This window comes from Antennarius striatus, chromosome 6, assembly GCF_040054535.1.
Source record: "Antennarius striatus isolate MH-2024 chromosome 6, ASM4005453v1, whole genome shotgun sequence".
Taxonomy (NCBI): domain Eukaryota; kingdom Metazoa; phylum Chordata; class Actinopteri; order Lophiiformes; family Antennariidae; genus Antennarius; species Antennarius striatus.
This window is the reverse complement of record NC_090781.1, coordinates 21,774,369-21,790,773: the sequence shown is the minus strand read 5'-3', so window position 1 is coordinate 21,790,773 and position 16,405 is coordinate 21,774,369. Positions and strand designations below refer to the sequence as shown.

The 16,405-nt window shown below is 40.8% G+C and overlaps 2 protein-coding genes across 3 annotated transcripts; both read right to left on the bottom strand.

Moving 5' to 3' along the window:
- Positions 1-113: 113 nt before the first annotated feature.
- ccnp (cyclin P) lies at positions 114-3,830 on the bottom strand. Its single transcript, XM_068318158.1, has 9 exons — positions 3,716-3,830; positions 2,750-2,875; positions 2,518-2,593; positions 2,199-2,368; positions 1,960-2,058; positions 1,555-1,710; positions 1,219-1,377; positions 852-1,030; positions 114-639 (listed from the first exon to the last, which is right to left on the bottom strand). The coding sequence occupies exons 1-9, from the start codon at positions 3,767-3,769 to the stop codon at positions 471-473; spliced, it is 1,188 nt and encodes a 395-aa protein (XP_068174259.1). The 5' UTR covers positions 3,770-3,830; the 3' UTR covers positions 114-470.
- A 1,928-nt stretch (positions 3,831-5,758) lies between these two features.
- akt2 (v-akt murine thymoma viral oncogene homolog 2) lies at positions 5,759-16,224 on the bottom strand. 2 transcript variants are annotated; one of them, XM_068316910.1, is made up of 14 exons: positions 15,730-16,224; positions 13,433-13,553; positions 12,956-13,087; positions 12,756-12,867; positions 11,515-11,668; positions 11,007-11,138; positions 10,852-10,917; positions 10,681-10,749; positions 10,286-10,408; positions 10,047-10,175; positions 9,294-9,508; positions 8,575-8,662; positions 8,397-8,499; positions 5,759-7,891 (listed from the first exon to the last, which is right to left on the bottom strand). In XM_068316910.1, exons 2-14 carry the CDS (start codon positions 13,476-13,478, stop codon positions 7,812-7,814), a joined length of 1,449 nt encoding a protein of 482 aa, XP_068173011.1. In that variant the 5' UTR covers positions 13,479-13,553; positions 15,730-16,224; the 3' UTR covers positions 5,759-7,811. The 2 variants fall into 2 exon arrangements, with proteins under 2 accessions (XP_068173011.1, XP_068173010.1); XM_068316909.1 differs by having other exon boundaries at positions 13,433-13,582; positions 15,730-16,223.
- Between the last annotated feature and the right edge of the window lie 181 nt (positions 16,225-16,405).

Below are 16,405 nucleotides of genomic sequence, written 5' to 3'. Positions count from 1 at the left end.
TGGCATTGTTCGTTTAGAGGACACAATTTTAAATCATATCAAGAGTGTCAGCTTGTCTTGGTCGTGAAATGTAGAGAGAAACTGAACAGCTGTATATCAAGACGTTGCAGCAGACACTTTATTTTTACATTAAAACTTTAGAAATAACTTCAAAGATTTCCTCTTCATGAACAACAAGACAAGGACAGCAATACAATTCTAATATTTTCTAAATCGGCTGCAGAATAAGATAATAAAACAGGTGTTACTCTGGATAGGCTAAATCACATACATGCAAAAAAGCATGCAATTATTTGTCAAATAATGTTTGGCATCAAAATCCCTTCTTCCTCACCCATTTGAAAGATAGCACCCCAGGAGCCATAAGAGCGAATATGCAGCCTTACAGGAATCGAGGCCTCTGGCGATAAATGTCTAGCATTTTGACCTTGAAGCTTTAGGTACAATTTAGTTTCTGGGAGTTAAGAACTTCAACTGCAAATGCTTAGCAAACTAGAGGCAGTCTTTAGACCCGGGTGTTTGCTGACATGCATGGTCTCTGGAGAGGAGAATTTAATAAAACTAGCACAGGTACTGCTGGTGTGGGCCTTGGCCGCAGCATTGGCCAGAATGTGCATAATATTCATCAGGACAGTCTCACTGGAAAAAAAACAAAACAGATGTTAGGCCAACAGTTGATATGGATCAAAACTAATTAAAACACGCTTGGAAAGTAAAGTCAGGACCACAAGGAAAAGCTGCAAATCAGTGACAGTGTTGATGAGTTCAGGTAAAAAGCCTTTCCGAAAGGGGAATGCAAGGAATGCATGGAATGATGAATGCATCCATGTAGTTTTGTGCTACCCACGCACCTTCCAACATGAACGCTGGAGGCCAGGCACCAGGCAGCCTCCCCTTCTGGTGTTGTGGGCTCCTGCAGAACTTTGCGGGCCAAGCAGAGAGCCGCTCCTGCCAGCTGCATGGGCAGAAACGTCAAACACTGACCCTCCAGGAGAGACAGTTCCAGCAGGTAGTGAGCCATCCACACCACCTAGCAAACAGAATCAGAAAAAAGTTCATTGCCAGGTACAGTCAAGTTGACCACACGAGGAACTTGACGCGGTGTTGGTGCATTAAAAGGTGGAAGAGAAGCAATAAGGAATAAGATAACACTTCAGATCTCTACCGACTGAAAAATAACTTAACAAAAAGTGGACCAAGAACACAATGTGCATGAACCTTAGCATTGCAACGAGCAATGGAGGCGAAGAGAACAAGAAAATGCAAGGGGGGACTGTAGGACAAATCGAACTTGAGCCCACAAAGGACTTTGCGTTCCATTCGCAGCAGCTGATGTTTCGTGTAGGTGTGGTCCATCAAATAGCACAGCCCAGACACCTGAGGGACGGACAGACGAGGTTAAAACACACACCATCAACACTGGTGCATTTTATTAAAGACATCTAACTTTCAAGAAAAAGAAAAGACTTTTGTGATTTGTGAGCAGACACCACGCACTTAGAAGCCAGCCAACATACTATGCCAGCTTTATAGTTGAGCATTGAACCGGCATACCTCAGGTAGGAGACATTCTTCCTTCTTTGCAGCAATGAAAAGGCACACCATGCCAAGAAGCTGCAGGTTGGCTGTGGACACCTTGATCTGACACAGGGAGCGGTTTAGGAGGTGTATAGCCAGGTAGAGGGTCTCCGCCTGAAAATGCATCATGTCCTGGTGGGCAAATAAAAAGTGCATCCAAGGTCTCAAATTGTTCCACGAAAAATGTGCTTGGATGTAAGTGTGAATGAACAGTTCATCTTTTATCTAGACATTTGGTTGGTGTAGGAAAGAGTAATAACGGTTTTGTGCCACTTCCATGCATAATGCTATGCTAAGCACCTGGCTTGTGTTATCAAGCTTTAAATGATGAATATTTAGACACTGAAAGAGAAAAAACCTTCCATCTCTAGCAAGACTTACATGAACTTGAATTAACCAGTCAACCAGGATAGCACGAGTGGAATCAGTGAAATTCTGGGGCAGGTCACCACCAGAAAAAGAGCTTTGCATCTGAGTCCTCTGCAAGGTGAAACCAGAAAAACAGGGAGGCACATATTAAATATGTAGACAGAGAGAGATAAATAAGGATAATGTTCCTTAAAAAGAGAAGATTAAAAGAAAACAATCATATGAAGCTGTTTAGCAAAAACTGTTCTCACCATCATATCCAGGAACAGGTCCCAGGCGTATGTCCGGTCCCAGATGAGGCCCAGCTTCTCCAGTGCGGTCTCCACTTCATGGCGCAGTAAGTTCGGCAACAGCACCTGCAGAATGTGTAGCCCCTTCAGTCCGAGAGGGTGAAGGAGCACGGGGGTGTCCGCACACTCATCTGCCATACAGGATGGAGAGGAGGACAAGGATGAATAAAATGCAGGCAAAACGTTGTCTACTGAGCAGCAGCTTGTGTCCTGGTTATACAACATATTGTTGAAATAGAGAACAGACAGACTGGGAAGCAGCAGAGGGTGATTAAACTACCAGGTGAGCATGTTTGACTGTCTACATGGAACCCCATGATGATGTCTTCGCTTGTTTGCGTCGATAACCGCCTTTCCTGAAAGCAGATGTGGAATTGTTTTGATAACAGAAAAGGGAACTGCCAAATTCTTAAATATTCAAACGCAGGTCCTTCACATCAAACGGTTCCTCTAGCCAGAGGCTACAATAGGTAATAAATTAAGAAATTATTGGGACGGAAAAAAAGACATACCCATCGACTCTCTGTTTCCATCTTGACAGGGGCCTTCTTAGATTCATCTATTTCTATCGGCTGCCAGCGATCCAGCGGCCCACAGCCATTAGTCCACATCTTTAATGGGGCTCGCCTTTCATCCGCCTGGTGGGACGATGGGACAGGTGGTTAGGCGACTGATGTTTTCTACCTATATTTGTTAATTCGTCTGATCAAAAATTACTTCTGGTACAAAAGAAGACCAGATGGATAACAGGCTGTGTTCCTCAAAGCCAACAATGGTTTGAGATACACAGACAGAGCTCTGTCGCAGTAGGATGAATTCAAAATGACTGCAGAAACTATTTGTACTGCAATTATGGCTCTTGTTTTAGACTTTTACACTTAACTCATCTGTGACTTGTTCAAACTGAACAATAATATGCTAAATCTTTCCCCTCAGATAAATCTAGGAATGCTTTAAAGTAAGAACAAAATGGCACATTGAAACATAAAACATGGCAAAAAATGATATTAAAGTGCAATGCATCATCCTTGGAAGGAACATCCTTAGTTTGGCAACATTTCTTAGTTGATAAAAGTTGTTCTGGTCGCATCTCACTGCTTCAGTGCTGACTTAACATTTCCAATCACACTTTTTACAGCTCATAGGTACAATTCATTCATGAAGTCTCCTAAATGTATGCAAATAAGTTTGTATGTTGTCAGTTTCTCCTTGTTCCTATTTTTATGTTCATGTTTAGCTTTCATCTTTTTCTACTTTTTTTTCCCTAGTCTGATTGTGGTCGTGAAAACTCTCTTTTGTTGACAAATGCAATTAATTATCTGCACCAATCAGGTCTTGAAACTATTTTTTTTTTTTTGCGCACTTCCTTTGAAATATGCAGAAACTAAAGGCAAAAATGCGCTGAAAAACTCAGAGAATCTCCTCTAAATCAGATTATTTGCTCGGTTTTGTGCAGCCCACAGTGATGGGACGCCAACCTTCTTCTGTAAGTCCAGCAGGGCTTGGGAGTCGCAGAAACCGGTCCTGGCCATGATCACAGCCGGAGACAGAGTTCCTGTGTCGGGCCGCTGCAGCTACTTATCCACGGAGGTCGGCGGAGGACTGACGCTGGGAGAGACGCCATGGAGCCCAGACACAGGGGCTGATAAAGACAGGTGTGTCCCGCTGATTGGGGTGGGGACACCGCTGTCAAGGTGGACAGGTCGCAATCACGACTTCCGGTCCAGCTCTGAGAATTAAAACTCCTAACATAAATGACGTCAATCGCTTTATTTGAAGGTAGACAATCACGCGTCATGACTAAAAATATATCATAAATATTCTTGTAGCTTGGTTTTACACTAGATGCTCTCTGTAAATTATGCATGTTCTGTCTTTAACTGATTTTATTTTTCTTTTTAATTCACAGGTGATAAAACATGAATCTGAATATCATGGGATATTTATAGGGTGGATTTCTATGAGTGATGGCATCTAGATGATGTACCAGATTTAAGTGGTTTCACGTAGTCCTTTCTGCACTATAATAAAGATAGTGGTCTGTGAATATTTCAGAATTCTTCAGAAATTGGAAAGTGTGCCAAGTTAGACCACATATGGCATTAGAAACTAATGATGCTGAAGAATTGTGACTTAAATACTATCAAACTGGGCTTCAACTTAAGTGAATGTAACACTTGGTATGCAATATGATCTGATATTGTCTAAATGGTGGTTATAGCCCCGAATTAAATACAAAAACTTCTGTATTGTAAACATAACACGTAGAAAAACACATTTAAAAAAAGAAACAGACAGCTTTTTTCAGTAAAAATGTTTACTGGCACATTAGAGTTGCAAATGTCATAAGCTACGATATTGTAGCAGGTATCACCCATTACATTGTAAAGTCTTGCAAAAGGGGCTGGAACTGTCTACCAGGACAATGCACTCCCCTTTAAGATTGCTTTTTTTTTTTTTTCCTCATTGCCCTCTGAGCCTCAACTAACAGCAAAACAAAAAAGAAAAAGAAAAACCTCCGGTTACACCAGCATCAGGTGTGACATTCGTGACTTCTGATCACATTCAAATATACATAGAAGCAAGGTAACCATTGTAAAGCTGCAAATCAAATACTACAAAGCTGCAGGCCTCCCCTTCGACTAATGCTGCATTCACCATGATTTTAAATTTTTTTTGTTTTTTTTTGGTATTTACACAACAGTGAGGAGGCACTTGTTGTGCCCGTGTATGCCTACAGGAGAGGTCAGGGGTATCAACTTGCATCTTTAGCTGTGAAGCATTGCTTGAATCGTGGCCAGCAGTGAGGTTCAGGGTATGGCTTAACAACCAGTATTAAAAAAGTTCAGCAGCAACCCCTTATGGCCATGATAGCAATGAAGGCAAATCCACAGTGGAGTCCATCAGTGCAGTGGTTCTGATATCCGATTCTGCCGTTTCCAAAGCAGAACCCTAGGCTAGAGAATGATGGCTACGCCTGAGCCCGTGAGGAGAGGTGCTCGAGTTGTGAGCTGTAAATAAAAGCCATTTGATCACATCATCACCTGCAGGAAACTGAGGCCATCTGCTGCCCAGCAATGAGAGTTTAAAAAGAAACCCCGCTGCTGCTGTTGTGTCCTCATCACCGCTTTCACTCAAACAACTCACGGACACCCTCCGCCACTCACACAAACTTAAAAAACACATTAATGTGTGACACAAGGGGCGGATGCTGATAGATGATTTGGCAAAACTTCTAAACATAGAACTGATTTTCTGCAGAGAAGAAAACATGGGTTAAAATGCATTAATCTGATGTTTTGTCATGTTTAAAGTGTCACTGATTTCCCTCTAGTAAAATAATGATCAATCTGATGCTAATTTGTCTCATCTAAACTCATGTATGATAATTATGACAATTATGTCAATTTAATTAATTTAAGGGATGCATTAATTGTTCATTTAGAATCAAACTTACCACTTTAGCATAATCAAAAACAATATGTAAACCCACTGAAATGAAGAACTTAATCAAAAAGAAAGACATTTAAAAACTTTTAATATATATCTTATATATGTATACTTAAACAAGACAATGCGTCTTCCAAAATTTGAGAAAGATGGACAAAAAAAAAGTAAAATCAACAAACAAGAACAGAACAATATTGAACAGAAAGATCTTGATGTTAATTTCATGACGCTCAAAGAGCAACCAGCATCTCTTTTAGCAATATGGAATATAAAAATGATTGCTTCAATGTGAGCATGTTTCAAAATGCTGTCCAGAACCACTCTCAATCATGTGCCGCCGTAAGTCAAAATATACACAGCTTAAATATCCAGCTGCTGTTTTGATTGGTTGCCCTTCTGCAGGTTGGAGGGTGGTCTACCAGCTCATGAAGCGTTTAGCTGAATTGTAAGCCTGCAGACTGCAGCTCCAGATGCACATATATGTAGATTTCAGTGTCTTGATACAGCATTGGAGAAAACACACATCAAAAGGTTCCTTACATGAGATGTGGAATCATTCGAAGCGTTAAAACGTTCACAGATTCAGTCAATTTTGGCCTCATTCAGACTTTATAATGATTGAACTCTCAATTTTTTTTTAAAAAAAGGGACCACTCAAAGGCTTATTTAAAAATACTTTTTAAACTTACACAAATATTACAAATGGGAAATGAATGAGAGATTGGTGCCCAACTCTTCAACGAGGGGGTGAGAATTACTCAATTAAGGATGTGTTTTTCTACTCTGGTCTTTGTAGACGAGGTGGGGAAACAACTGCAGTCAGACATTTAATTCTTACTCTCCTCTTTCCTTCTATTGTCTCTTGAACACACAGCACGACTGGCTTTAATGAAAATTTAGCCTCACACCTCCAACCAGCAGCTGGTTGACTGATAAGTCAGGCTGGAACCAGCGGACATGGACTCTACGAGGTCAACTGCATCGTGACTTTGAGTTGAGCTAATGCAGCTTTTAAAGCAAAAGTTAACCATGCAAGAGATCCTTGTTTCCACTCCCGACTGAGTCGTTTTTATCGCCAAGCTGGTGACAGCAATCATAAATGACACGCTTGTTCCCTTTTTTTTTTTTAAGAAAAAAAAAAAAAAGGCCATCGAGTGCGCTGTGTAGTGTCCTCTCGTCGATATTTCAGCGATAGTTCAGAATTTAAAAAATAAGCTTAAAAACAGACACAAATGGATGGTTGAAAATCAAAATGGTTGTTCATACATTCTGCGGCACTCATATGCGCACACACAGCCATGCAAACCAGTCGTCCACTCACCGACACACACACACACACACACAAACACACACACACACACATGCAGTGCAAACACAGAAATGGCAACTCTGCTCCCCTCTCCGTCGTTCCCATTTCCTCCCCCCCCCACTACTGTAGGAACAGTCCCACACTTGATTTGTAACAGCAAGTTCCAGAAAGAGCACTTGTTTGAAAAAAAGAAAAAAGAAAAAAAAATCACAGATATATGGCTTTACATTTAAAACCGTAACAATCAATGAAATAAAAATGTCTTTTTTCCCAAATCTTTTTTTTTCCTAATTTTGATTATACACTTTAAATTCTATCAAGTATGTTGGTATATATGCAGTCAATGCATGGTGCATGGGTTGGTTGGTGGTTGAGTATGTGTGTGCGTGTGTGTGTGTAGTATAGCTGGTAAAGAGTTGGTATTTGCTGGCATAACCTGGTTTTCAAAGTGTCAAGGCTTTGCTGTGGCACCCAGTGTAGAGCAGCAGAGGTCCTGCAGGGAAGCTTTACGTCGACCCTGAGAGGATGCCCCGAGACAAAAACTGCCAGTCCATCCATACAAACCTGCTGAGGTCAGTCATTCACAGCCTGTGTGTTCACTCCATACTCTATGACCCCTGTCTTGTCTGATTTGCCAGTGCATATGTGTGTGGCTGTTTGTGAGTGTGTTGAAGATCGAATAGAAATGTGTCTTGTGCCAGTTTTTTTTTTTTTTTTTAAGTTTGTGTCATTCAATTTTCCCCCAGCAGTGCGAGTGTGTAATGTGGGACTGTGACTGTGTGTAAGCCTGCCTGCTTGCTCAACACTCTCAGCGATCATTCTCGTATGCTGGCAGAGTAGGAGAACTGAGGGAAGTGTGTGCGCTGATCTGAATCCTCTGGATCTAAACTGTCATCTGTGTGTGGAAAGAGAAAGAAAAATACACCCAGCAGTTGAAAACAGACATAAATCCATGGTTAAATGTGTTCACAGATGGAAGCAAAAGGAATCAACCCCCAGTGTGAACGGACTTCTCATTTAAAATATTCTGCATACTATCTGCCTATTTCAATCATATATATTGTAAAGAATAAAAAAAAAAAATCAGCAATGATTATTTCAAGCAATTTCTTGATTCTCTTATCTCACAGCAGCAGGAAACTTATTGGACTTAATAGAAAACGTTGGAACGCGACAGCTAAAGTTTATGGAGAATTTGTAACTGTGACTCTGATGAAGGATTCTATTTGAAAAGCTTTGAGACAGCAATAGTCAGAAGTTGCACTTCACATTGAACATGTGTTTTTTAAAATATTTTTTAATAATAATTTTTTTATCTCCACATTACAGAGGTTGAATAACTTTGCTGCCACCTGTACATCCAGTATTAAAGCGAGACTGACAGCCGAGGAGCTACTTACACTTGTCGGGGGGAGTTATTGTTATGGTTTGTGCTGTGAATTCATCATCGAAGTAACGAGTGTCCGTCTCTGATGTGACCTGGGGCTTGAAGGGTGGAATAAGCTGATGGGGAAAAAGCAGCACATCAGTAAATTTATAAATCTCATTTCAAACATGCCATCTTTTTTGCATTCTCACCTTTTTCTCAAGAACATCCTGCCAGTTGATGGAGGTGAAAAACCTGTGGGTCATCACATCTTTGGCATCGTCGGGTCCACCTCCGAGCCTGTCGACCAAACAAACAGTGTCATCCTCAACCAGCCAGCAGCTTTACATTATTGTGCAAACACATTCGCTGGACATGTACCACTTTACGAATAAGATTTATCCTTCATTTCCTTAGCTCTTACAAGTCTGTGTGTGTGTGTGTGTGTGAGCCTGCAGGCTACCCTTTGCGTTCTAATATTAGCAGTTATTTGAGTGTTCCAAGAAACACTGTTGTTTGACCAAAGACAACAATCAATTACATCCTTGTTTTTGGCTATTACCCCGGAGCAAAACTAATCTACAGGGAGCCACCGCTTAATAATATGTTTACTTAATTTACAGCCAAGTAAACATCACCTCCAGGCACAGAGAACGAGTGCAACGAAAATGTTTTTTCTCGCTGTACAGCTGCATCTTCAGGAGTCGGTTAGTCAGCCATGTTTTCACACTCACACTGCAGAGTAAGCATCTCTTATAATTACGTTTTATTTATTTTAATATTACCACACATCATACCAGACTAAGCCTCATTACAGATGTGATAGCATTTGATTAGATTTATAGCTATCTGAATTGATTTGCATTTCTGTACACATATTTACGAAATAAGCGTTTGATTATTGAGATCTCATCAACTGTGACCCACAAACCTCTGTTTGGGATCCTTTTTAAGCAGACCGGCCAACAGGGCTTTGGCTTCGGGAGCCAGGTTCTTGGGGAAGCGGATTTCCTCCATAAGGATCAACTCAAAGAGACGCTCGTGGTCCTGGTTGTAGAAGGGCAACCGGCCACACATCATCTCATACATGACCACACCCAGCCCCCACCAGTCGACTGCCCGTCCATAGTCATTGTCCTCTAGCACCTGATGGGGCAACAATGAAAGAGAGCTGAGGCATTAGAGAGATGTAGGTAAAAATCCATGTCTGACTGTGACAGAAGTATTAAAAGTGAAGTATTAGAGCAAGTTTACTGAAATGGAATGGATTCATTTAGGTTCTCTGTGGTCCACACAACAGAACAGAAAGACTTTCAAGTTCATTTCAACAGGAAGAAATGTAAAGCTGATCGATCTAAGGTTAGCGTATCGCAGTACCTGACCAACTCAGTACCTGACCAACTCAGGACTACGGTAATTTAAATATTTATGAACCCTCCCCATACTGATACCAAATCACCTTTTATCTGTATGACCTTTTTCCACACTCTTATAGATGGTTTAAAACGCGTTTACATGTTTCTTTAACACACAGAAGTGCCGTGCGTTCTGTGAGTCTTCTAACATAGCGTTTTCCTGTCAGTCAAATGAATGCACGTACGGTATTATGTGACTACAGACTAAAAATCTGCGATGAGCTGAAGCTGGATTACTGCATATCTTAATGATGTCTTTGTGGCGTTACCTCTGGTGCCAGGTACTCTGGGGTTCCACAGAAGGTTTTCATGGTGGCACCGTCTGTGATCCCCTCTTTACAAAGCCCAAAGTCTGTTATTTTTATGTGGCCGTCCTTGTCTAGCATAAGATTTTCCAGCTGTGCGGGAACAAATTGAAATTATTCAACAGCAATAATCCTAGATTGTATTTAACAACATCCCTTGCCTTATTTTCTATGACTAAAAGCTGTGCCGTCAAAGGCCTTACCTTTAAATCCCTGTAAACTACATTGCGTGAGTGTAGGTACTCCAGTGCTGACACTATTTCTGCACCATAGAATCTGGCTCTGTCTTCTGTGAACACTCTGTCTCGCGATAAGTGAAAAAAGAGCTGTGAAAGAATAAAGAAACAGACAGATGATTCCACAGGGTGTGTGGGACACTTGGAAACACTTCATTTGAATACAGCCCTGGATTTCTACCCCAATAATCGGCAGCATAATGGTGTTGGCTTCTTTTGAGCTCCATCTCCTTAAAGTTCATATACATATATGTTAACATATCAGACAATGAATCCAGGAGAAGAGAACTAAGGTCTCTATGGGACCTTCCGCGATGAAGAAAAAGTGAATAAAAAAACAAAATGTGACAGAGAAAACTTACTTCTCCTCCATTTGCATATTCCATCACAAAGCATAGCCGATCATGCGTTTGAAATGCATATTTTAGTGTCTGTGCAAGAGAAAAATCAAAATTACTGACTGCATTATGCTGAGTAAATGGTCTATTCATTGTTGGTAAGAGCAAGCAACAACACAGACACTTGTAACGCACCGTTAGAAAAGGATGCCGTGTGTTTTGGAGCACTCTGCTTTCGGTAACTGTATGTGCGACCTCATCCTGGAAGGAGACAAGCAGGTTTGCAATGACAGCCGGTCCACATGTAAATAAATAGCAGTACTGTTCCAAACAATCAGATTAGCACTAACTTTAGCAATAATGACTTCTTTGCGAAGGATTTTCATGGCGTAGTACATTCCTGTGGCCTTCTCCTTCACCAGGATCACTTTACCAAACGTTCCTTTTCCCAACAGCTTCAGGTAGTCAAAATCACTCATGGTCTGTGGGGACAGTGGTTAAATGAGCCGTGACAAAGTTGAGCACAGGTGCTGATGCTCAAGACCCTGCTTATACCTGGTTTATCTTACAGATAGCATGAATGTTTTGTCTGTGGGTTTTAATGGGCCTTCTAAAGAACTGATGAAATGTTTAATTTTCAAAATAAAAAAAAGTACAAGAGTCACTTAAAATTGGGTGACATCCAACAGCACAAGACAAAAACATATGGAAACATCATAATCCACTCGTTTGAAGGTTGCTTCACCGAAAAGCTCTGAGAAAGAGGCTTAAAGTTTACAACAACTTGCTTAATATAGATGAGCTTAGCCGAACAAATGCATACATTTCTGCCAAGCGCTGCTTGGTGCAAAAACTGACCACTTTTGTGCGGGATTTGGATATAGCAATCTCCATCTCTTCTGTACCGCTGCTGTCACTCGGCGAGCCAAATTTGATCTCCATAGGCTCCTCATCCTGCTGCTGACTCTTCAAGCTGTTGGCCACCGCCTGGATCGATCGCATCCAATCTTTCCTGAGCAAGAAGAAAACACACATTGCCTTCACCAGGCCTGTATACATCTCAATAATTCTGATAATTCTAATAAAAAATTGACAGGCAGAACTTTTGCCTTGACACAGAAACTGAAGTTAGCAAGGACTGTTTTGTAAAATTCTTTGTATTAACACAAATGGCCCAGACTGTGTCCCAGAAGTATCTTCAAGCTAAAACAGTAGCACAGCAAGATCAGAATGTGGGGGATAATCTGGGGGGCTGCTGGGATTTGGTACTTGACTGAGCTGGTGTAAACAAAATTCAATAACCACTGCTTGGGTTAGGGAAGAAATAAATCAGGTTTAATCTTGCACTGACTTCTGTCTAAAGCATGATGGACCTTGAAAACGCTCAAAAACTGAAAGTCACTACCTGAGAAATCGTCCATTCAGGCTTCATTCATTTTAATGTGGGGAAAAAAAGAATGTACCGGTACTATCTGTCCTGAATAGAAAGTCTTGTCTAAGCCAACAACACACGAAAACCCATTTTATATAAAAAACAATTCCATTTTGCCAAACTTTAGTTGTTCCCTATACAACATCAACATCAGTACTTCTGCCACACCCACTCCAATTTACTTTGGAGACACAGGACAAGAATTTCACGTTCAAGCTACACTGACTAAATCTGAAAAATACAATAAGCTTTTGCTTGACATGACCACGGATAGGTACGTTGGAACAACACTGCTGTTGTTTTTATCTTGCATTAATGTGATTGTCTCTGCAAATATGACTCATGTGATGTGACAGATTTTTAGAGCAAAAAAATAACAGTACAGTATATTGAAAATACAGTTATATAGACTCATAAGATAATACCTAATAAATCATAATAAATAGTGGTGAGAGTAACTAAAGAGGCCATAACAAAACCATTTACTAACTGATAACCTCCCCAAGAAAAAATTCAGCTTATTTCATTTTTTTAAATTTCCAGTTCAGACCAAAAACTTTTCAGAAATGTCTGACTTGTAGTTTTGAAATGCAGCGGAAAAAATTAGTTTGAAAAAAAAAAAAACAGTTGGAAAGACTGCTTTTTTTGTAGTTTTTTTTTTTTTTACCTCTCCTCTGAGCTGTCTACGTGGAAGGTACGCTCGATAACAGAGGTCCATTGCAGGCAACGAATGACAAATGTGTTGGGCCTGGGACGCTCAGTCTTCATCAGCTGGCATTCTGCAAAGCAGGGACACATGAGCTATTACTGAAAACCAAAGGCTTGAACACACAACTCAGGAGTTCAATCAATTACTTGAAAACTGACCTGCAACAGAGAAATTGTTGAGTGGTGGGAGGTTGTGGTCGCTGGACACCTCCGGCTTCTCTTTGTAACCGATGAAGGAGCCATTGCTCTTAAGGATGAAGTAACGAGGCCGCCATGTTTTAATGTATTCACCTGGAGGATAAGCAGGTTCAAACTTTTGATTCAACTTACATTCAAAATATGTGTGTGTGTGTGTGTGTGTGTGTGTGTGTGTGTGTGTGTGTGTGTGTGTGTGTGTGTGCGCATGCGCACATGTGTGATTGGCTGTCATGCAGCTAAATACAATAACCTGAAATACAAGAACAACACAATGGGAAAATATTGAAAGTAAGCACATTAACCTAAACACGATCGTTCAAACTCTGTGAGCGGTGACATTTAATTGTTATTATCTGAAACAAAATATAGATTATGGCATCGATAATGGATTTGATTCTAAATTGGAAGATGGACAATAAGCATAGGCTGTCTCTTTACCTCTTTTTTGGAGCCATCCCTCTCTCACAACGCTGACTTCATTCATGCTGGGGCAAAAGACTCTCTGAACTGGGAGGGGGTGCAGACAAACTGGTGGAAACAGTGCTTATCGGCCAAATGCCTGTCAGCAGCGTGGATAAAAAAAGTCAACTATAACATACATCCAGGGGGGAAAAAACAGAATGAAATATTATTAATACATAGTACACGATTCTGCAATGACAAGCTGCCCATGAAACACACACACAAAATAACATGATTATTGACACCTGACAGTTCTAACATGCAACTCAGAGTCTATTAACGGTTTCAGTCACATGAGAATCGCTATGAACCTGCGTGTCCTGAGAAACATCACAAACAGAAGCTAAACTGAAGACTTAATGAGCGCAGTGTCTGACTCTCAGTCAAAATGTTTTGGAAACCTCAGCTGAATTCTTAGACTGAATAAAAGTACAGCCTTGGGTATTGTTTAACTGAAGTTTCCCTTCTGGATGGAGAGCAATATTGATGCACATGCATGGACACACACACACACACACACACACACACACACACACGCGCACACACACCTATATATATAGACAGAGGGAGAGAGAAACATTAAAAGCTTTAAGGAAATAACAGAGCAGCCAGGAAGGTAGAGGCGAGGTGAAGCTGATTAATCAAAACAAATGTCTGTGCATTGCTATGGACGATTATCTAAGTGCCGTCACTGCAGCGCTGTCCTTCTGAGGCTTTTCGTTGCCTTGAAACACAACTTCACAACAATGACAACAGCTGATCAATCTGCCCACCACCTCTTATCTAACCATCTGACACTTATGACAGTAATACAAAACAATGGGACTTGGTTAGGACTATCACAATGAGCTAGATATTATAACATCAGGCACCTCAACCTTAATTCAACAACACTCAGCGGGCAAAAACATCCATTAAGGAAGTTCTGTTTCTCCATGATGTTAAAGCCTCTGAAAGCAACAGTCCATGATAGTTTGACCCCCTTAATGTGACTCCTTCCACATGACAATGTACACCTTAAATTTGATAAATCATGATTACTTTGACAGTTATTAATGAATAATACTTGACTAATGTCTGTTTGTGTAACAATCTAGTAACCAACAAGGATTGAACTAGATTCTAGTTCAATACTTTTTAAGGATACATACAACTTGCACCGAACTAAATCGGCCCTATGTCAGCAATAACTTAGTTTTAATTTAAGTCAGTGACATAATGATTTGTTGTCTTACAGATGTGAAGTCACCACAAGCTGAATATACTGTTTCTCTGTAATTTTTAAGATATAGATGATGACCTGAATCAACACCAAAATCTCAAGAAGTTTCTTGGCTCATAACCTACCTCTCTGAAACAAAATCCAGTCGGAATTTTTTTTAGTTTTTTGTGTGCCACTACTAACAGACACCTCGGTGAAGGTAAATTTATTAAATATTGCTACTCTCATAATTGTGGGTAGAAATAAAACATGGCATCGATCTTACAATTTGTGAAATGGTTGAAAATCTCTGAATTGCCTCTCACAGGTCTTGCTGAATGTTTGTAGAGAGGCCTTGGTGATCCAGGGTCAGCCCTGAATCAACAGCTTAGGTTAGATAATAGGTTTACCAGAATTTCACAGTATTTCAGGGAAAGTGATGAGGTTGAATATTACAAGGGACACACTCACTAGTACGCAAAACTCTTTTAAAATGCTTGTTAAGATAAACAGGTTTTTATTGCTGTCAGAGGCTGCACCAGCTGATAATAATGCAGCAGTGAAAGCTCTTTGAGATCACAACAACTTCACTGTAAATTGCACAACACTAACTCTAAAGTTCAATGGTCCTTACAAAGAGGACATTTATAATTTAATGTTATTCAGGCACTAAACCAACGATGCTATGTTTATATATAGCTACCAAATTATACTTGCTTTTGGGGGAAATTATAAACTAGTGCAACCACAAATTGCCGAACGTAAACATTAGCGTAACATTTACGCATCCTCGCCGTCAATGTTGTATCTAGATAACAGTGCTCTAACACCGCATGACGAAGCCCCAGGCGTCTGCTTTTCTACCCCAACTTAACACATAATTCGTGCGGTATTTTATTTTTATTTGACGGTCATTCTGACCAGGTGGCGCCTGACACAAGAAAGAGAGAGGACACGGTCCCTGAACGCATCACGACTAAACAAGGCTACTAGCCAAAATAGCTACCAAGCTAACGGCTAGTTAGCTTGTTGGTTAGCCACTAATTTACCCTCACTACCCGGCTTTGCTTACCTTTCAGTCGGCTATAAACCACACCAGGTGTCGGTTATTAAAGAGATTAGAGTGTACGCAGCGCGAAGCTCCCGCTAGGCCTCACTTGGAGCTGGTGTGTACTGAACTCTGTCAATGATCACACAGCTTGGCGGATTGAGCTTGTTTTCTTCTCTCACAACAACAGCGGCGGCGGCGTCGGCGTGCTTGCTCTGTTGCTTCTGCAGTGGTTCACTGAAGCGTGTGAGAGCCAGCGACAGAATAAAGTCCACTCGGCTAATACTTGATGAATAGTTTTGTTGAAATAAATAATTTCCAAATCGTGAGGAGATACAACCACCCTTTTTTTTTTTTAGGGGGGATTTATTGTGGTTAGTCGACTGCTTAGCGTGGAAATTCCGTCCCAGCCAGACAGTACGGCAGCCTCGAAGACTCACACAAACGGAAGTGACGTAGGAGGACAGCGAGGGTCCACTGCACCTGAACAGTCTGTGTGAAAGTACATCAAGTACTATACTGTAACCTTAACCCCACCCCGACAGCATAGAGCCGCTGACCAGATTGTCTAGCCGCAGAAAAAAAAAAACTTCGAGGATCACATGTCCCAGAATGTCTCTGAACTCTGTGCACCCACCTCCTCTTTAAACCAATAGTTTTACTTCAATCTACAGTTAAAGAATAATCAATAACTGTGGAA

Bases quoted from the DNA above. Each gene is read 5' to 3' on its own strand.
- ccnp (XM_068318158.1), bottom strand. From the start codon at position 3,769: ATGGCCAGGACCGGTTTCTGCGACTCCCAAGCCCTGCTGGACTTACAG. The intron at 2,594-2,749 runs GTATGTCTTTTT...ATCTGCTTTCAG, and splicing joins TGGAAACAGAGAGTCGATGG to GAAAGGCGGTTATCGACGCA. The intron at 1,031-1,218 runs GTTCATGCACAT...TCTGTTTGCTAG, and splicing joins TTGCTCGTTGCAATGCTAAG to GTGGTGTGGATGGCTCACTA.
- akt2 (XM_068316910.1), bottom strand. From the start codon at position 13,478: ATGAATGAAGTCAGCGTTGTGAGAGAGGGATGGCTCCAAAAAAGAG. The intron at 10,409-10,680 runs GTAAGTTTTCTC...ATTCTTTCACAG, and splicing joins AATATGCAAATGGAGGAGAA to CTCTTTTTTCACTTATCGCG. The intron at 8,663-9,293 runs GTTTGTGGGTCA...TTTGGTCGACAG, and splicing joins AAAAAGGATCCCAAACAGAG to GCTCGGAGGTGGACCCGACG.